Source organism: Microtus ochrogaster, chromosome 24 (assembly GCF_000317375.1).
Source record: "Microtus ochrogaster isolate Prairie Vole_2 chromosome 24, MicOch1.0, whole genome shotgun sequence".
NCBI lineage: Eukaryota > Metazoa > Chordata > Mammalia > Rodentia > Cricetidae > Microtus > Microtus ochrogaster.
The window spans coordinates 35,582,548-35,586,860 of NC_022024.1; the positions used below are offsets into that span (position 1 = coordinate 35,582,548).

The following is a 4,313-nucleotide window of genomic DNA, read 5'->3' on the forward strand; positions in this document are numbered from 1 at the left end:
TGTGTCTCTCTGTCTCTCTCTGTGTGTAAGTGACGCTAAAGATTCTCTGTCTCTGTCTCGCTCTGTGTATGTAAGTGATGCTAAAGATTCTCTGTCTGTCTGTCTCTCTCTCTGTGCGTGTGTGATTCAATGTCGGGAAGAGTTCTGTGGGCATGCGTTGACTTAGGGGATTGAGTGAGGTTGTGCTGTCTTATGAGCTCTTTCTGGGAAGTGTCCTGTTTCAGTAGTTATTTCTGGCTGGCGTTAAATGGGACATCTGATAGAAGATGGCAGCCATTCAAAGGCATGTCTCCTTGGGACCAACCTGTTCTGTCCCTCACCATGAAAGTTCAGCTGCTGAAGAAAGAGCAATGCTGTTATCTTATCCCTAAAATACAGATCTGTATAGAAAAATATCTACTAAGTCATGATATGATGTTACTGAAAGATATGCTAAGCAAACATTTTAGAGTTTAGGGGAAAAACAACACGAATCTCTAAATGAAAAAAATGTATTGTTCATATTGGGTATTTTTTAATATTTATTTTTATTTGTGAGTGTGTGCCTGTCTGAGTATATGTGTACATGGAAGCCTCAAGAGGATATTTGATTGAGTAGTGGAATACCAGCCAAGAATAACTACCGAAACAGGAGACTTCTGAGGAAGAGCTCACCAGGTGTTTGTGGGACAGCTGGCTTGTTAAGAGGGCGCTGAGATCTGACTTCCTGTCCTTATGATTACACAAGTCTTACCCACTAGACATTACTCCACCCTGTGTTTTTATTGTTTGAAAACAATATCCATGCTTTGAACAAGAAAAATATGTTAAAAGATTAATCATTGGCATAAGGGTAAGATAGGTTCTGGATTTTTTAGAATTAATTTTCTAGGAAATCTATAGTGAACATACATCTTTTAATGCTCATTTTAAATAGTCCATTTTTTTGCTCTAGCCTTCCTGGTCAAGTGAAGCGTGTTGTTCACCAGGCCTTCTGGGATGTCGTGAAAGCAGATCTCAGTGCTGACCCTCCCCAGTATGAATATGCCATCAGACTGTTTGAAGAAATCAGAGAGGCAAGTTGATGTGGTCCCATTAATGCCTTAACCCACTGGGGTCAGTGTGATGGGGACCGTGGATGGGCAGCTTATAAACAGTAGAGATTCTTCACAGGCTCAGAGACTGGGAAGTCTGAGGCCAAGGCACCAGATTTGCTGCCTGGTGAAGGCCTATTTCATAGGAGAACCCTTCTCACATGGCAGAGGGGGACCAAGGAGTCCTCTGCGGTCCCTTCCATTGAAGGCATCCGTCCCGTTCGTGAGGACTGTATACCTAATTACCTGTCAGGATTGGGTTTCAGTGTATGAATAGGGATGGGGTGCAAATACACTGTAGCAGCTGGTTTCCTCTTCCCAAGACTGCTTGGGATCTTTGTATCATCCCTCCCTCTGAAAGACTAAGTGCTGTCGGGGACCAGCCGATTCTTTCATAACTTCTTATAGTTGGGTGGAATCCAGAGAAATAGTCGCAGACAGCTCAGGACAGAGCTTTGAACACAAAACAAGATCTTGGAGTTAGACCTGGGTTAGTAGTGGGCTCACCCTCTAAAATGTCAGCCCCTTGAGTGTTGGCCATGTAGTTCCAGGAACTAAATGGGATGACGGCAGTGCTTCCCCGTGGCATGCACAAGACGCTTGCTCTTTGCTGTGCACTGCAGTATTGGTTATGTACACAGTTCTCCCCCCGCCCAGGCTCACGCAGCTTTCAGGGCAGAGGGACCTGAATCGAGACTGTCAGGCTCAGAGCTTTTGCTCCGCAGCCATCACAGTGCACGGGAGCTTGGAGCCCACCATGCCACAAGTACTCAGTTAACCATTTGTGTGCAAGGAATTCTTCATGGACGTCACAGCGGTTTTTCATCTACTCTTGAGTGGTTTTAGAGCCACAATATGCAACCTGTTCTTTTTTCCCCTCGCTGGAGGCTTCTTGAAGTGTTCAGGTTCTGCTTCTTGTCATTCACTACAGTGGTGGCTTGTGATTCAGCAGACTGAGCTTTCTTCTCAAGGTTGAGACACTGAGTGTCCCTGATAAACTTCCTAGGCACCATCTGGACAGACATTGTTTTTTTTAAAAATTTATTTATTTATTATGTATACAGTGTTTTGCCTGGGTATATTCTTATATACCAGAAGAGGGCACCAGATCTCATTGCAGATGGTTGTGAGCCACCATGTGGTTGCTGGGAATTGAACTCAGGACCTCCGGAAGAGTAATCAGCGCTTTTAACCTCTGAGCCGTCTCTCCAGCCCTGGACAGACATTGTGGTGTGAACGGGAGGATTCGCATTCGTCTCTAACAGTGCTGCTGACCCTTCTTTCCTGTGCAGATTCTCCTCTCTTTTCTCGCTCCTGGTACAAACAGCCTTCACAACCAGATTTGCGAAGTCCTGGACATTGACCTCATTAGACAGCAGGCTGAGCACAATGCTGTTGACATTCAGGGTTTGGCCAACTATGTCATCACCACAATGGGAAAGATGTGTGCTCCTGTGAGAGACGACGATATCAGAGAGCTGAAGGCCACGACCAACATCGTGGAGATGCTGAGGTTAGCCCTTTTGCTGTACACGTTGTCCTACAGTCTCTTCACTTTGATTCAGAAGAGACCCAGGAGCATGGACAGCCTAGATCACCGGCCTTCCAAGGGAGTTGTGACACTGGGGGGTGGGGGTGGGGGGGTGAACGGGGCGGACAGGGAGCTGGTCAGTCCTTGATAGAGTATGTAGAATTTTCTAGCAAGGTTGTTAGTCTGCCTTCAGTGGGCCCTGAGGATACAGTAATAGAAGCAGAAGAGAGAAACAGACCTTGAACAGTACAGTGCTGATCGAACACTTGCTCTTGGTGCTGTTGAAGGACGGTAGAGGGCTGTCGAGCTTCCAGCAGGGATCCGTGTAGTCAGGGCTAGAGGAAGCCATCAGCTGGTCAGAGTCATCAGCTGCTGCTGCAGTCACAGTGATTTTGTCAATAAACGGTTGTTTTGTATGGTGCCTGACTCGAGGATTATTGGTCAGGCAGCTCCCCACTTCCTTTTGGGGACCCAAGCTTCTCTTGTCTTTGGTTGTTCCTTGCCTACAGCTACAAGTATAAAGGGACTGTGGTACATCAGTGTGTAAACTCAGCACCAACAGGGTATATACCATTGACTTTGATTAGTCACACGGTCTCACCAGATTGACATGGGGCTGGGGAAGCAATGTCTGGAGATATTGCCATAGCCTCAGATCTGCCAGACATTGGTAGTCAGCCATCCAGCTCTTCTACAGCTTCTCCAAGGTTGTGAGGGTCACATTAATGTGTGAACATCTTTTCTATCTCTGTAGACAATGATCCCTCATAATCCCAAAGGATGTACTGTGAGCCATTTATTGTCATTGAGGAGAACTATTTTCTTTTATGAATACAAGTCATATTGAGAAGTGAGCTTTATGTTAGTTTTAGAAAACAAGGAGATGGAAACTGATCTATGTACAGAAAGTAATTTCATTTGTAGTCTGTACAAGTTGGCAGTTTCTCAAGGCGACACTTCACTTACCTGTAAAATGGGTATTATATGTCTTTAGAATTCTCCTGAGTTCTGGAAGGTTGCAGAAGCTCTTCTTCTAGGTACAGTGTTACTGGCATATGATGTCAAATCTCCAGTGTTTATCTTGGTCATGGGTACCTAGTGGATACCACTTTTCTTGGATCCACTGAGTTTAGTTAGAGTTGCTTGCATGAGTATGGGTAGCTCTGAGTGGCTACAACCTCTGAGGAGAATGCCACCTTTTCCCAGCCACCATTAACTACTAGTAGCTGCTAGGCCGGGGTGGGACGTTACGGCCACCTCCTTTATCTATGACGGAATATCCGAGGGCCCAGTCTTGTCCCCTTCAGCCGCTGTAGAAGGGGACATCTCTGTGTGAGGTGGGGAGCAGCACGAATCTATGAGTATAAACAATGTGCGTTTAGCCAAAAAAACAGTAGTAGGTTCCCTCTATGGCCAATGGCCTTCTAAGTCATAGGATTTTGATTTCGTTTACAGTTCCAGGTGTGTATTTCTTTCTGTGATTTAAGTAGGCCTTAAATCCGATCAGAATGTAGTTGGTTACCCTACTAGCCATGCCACTGCTGCGCAGAAGGTCTGCATTGTAGTCTCCAGCGTTCACACAGCTAAGACAACCACTGATGAATGTTCTTCCCCAGCAGCCTGGTCTGCACCGTCTGACACTACATACATAGCATCCAGGGGGAGCTGCCCTCTTAGATCCGGGTTGATTTCTGTGTCCAACAGTCAAA

At 45.9% G+C, this 4,313-nt stretch overlaps 1 protein-coding gene across 2 annotated transcripts in view; it reads left to right on the forward strand.

Annotated features, from left to right (window-relative positions):
- Tcp11l2 (t-complex 11 like 2) overlaps positions 1-4,313 on the forward strand; it is a 21,477-nt gene that overhangs the window by 3,005 nt on the left and 14,159 nt on the right. For both annotated transcript variants that reach the window (XM_005358243.1, XM_026784597.1), the window contains exons 3-4: positions 935-1,055; positions 2,366-2,586. In XM_005358243.1, coding sequence (XP_005358300.1) covers positions 935-1,055; positions 2,366-2,586 — 342 coding nt within the window. The remainder of the gene's footprint in view (positions 1-934; positions 1,056-2,365; positions 2,587-4,313) is intronic.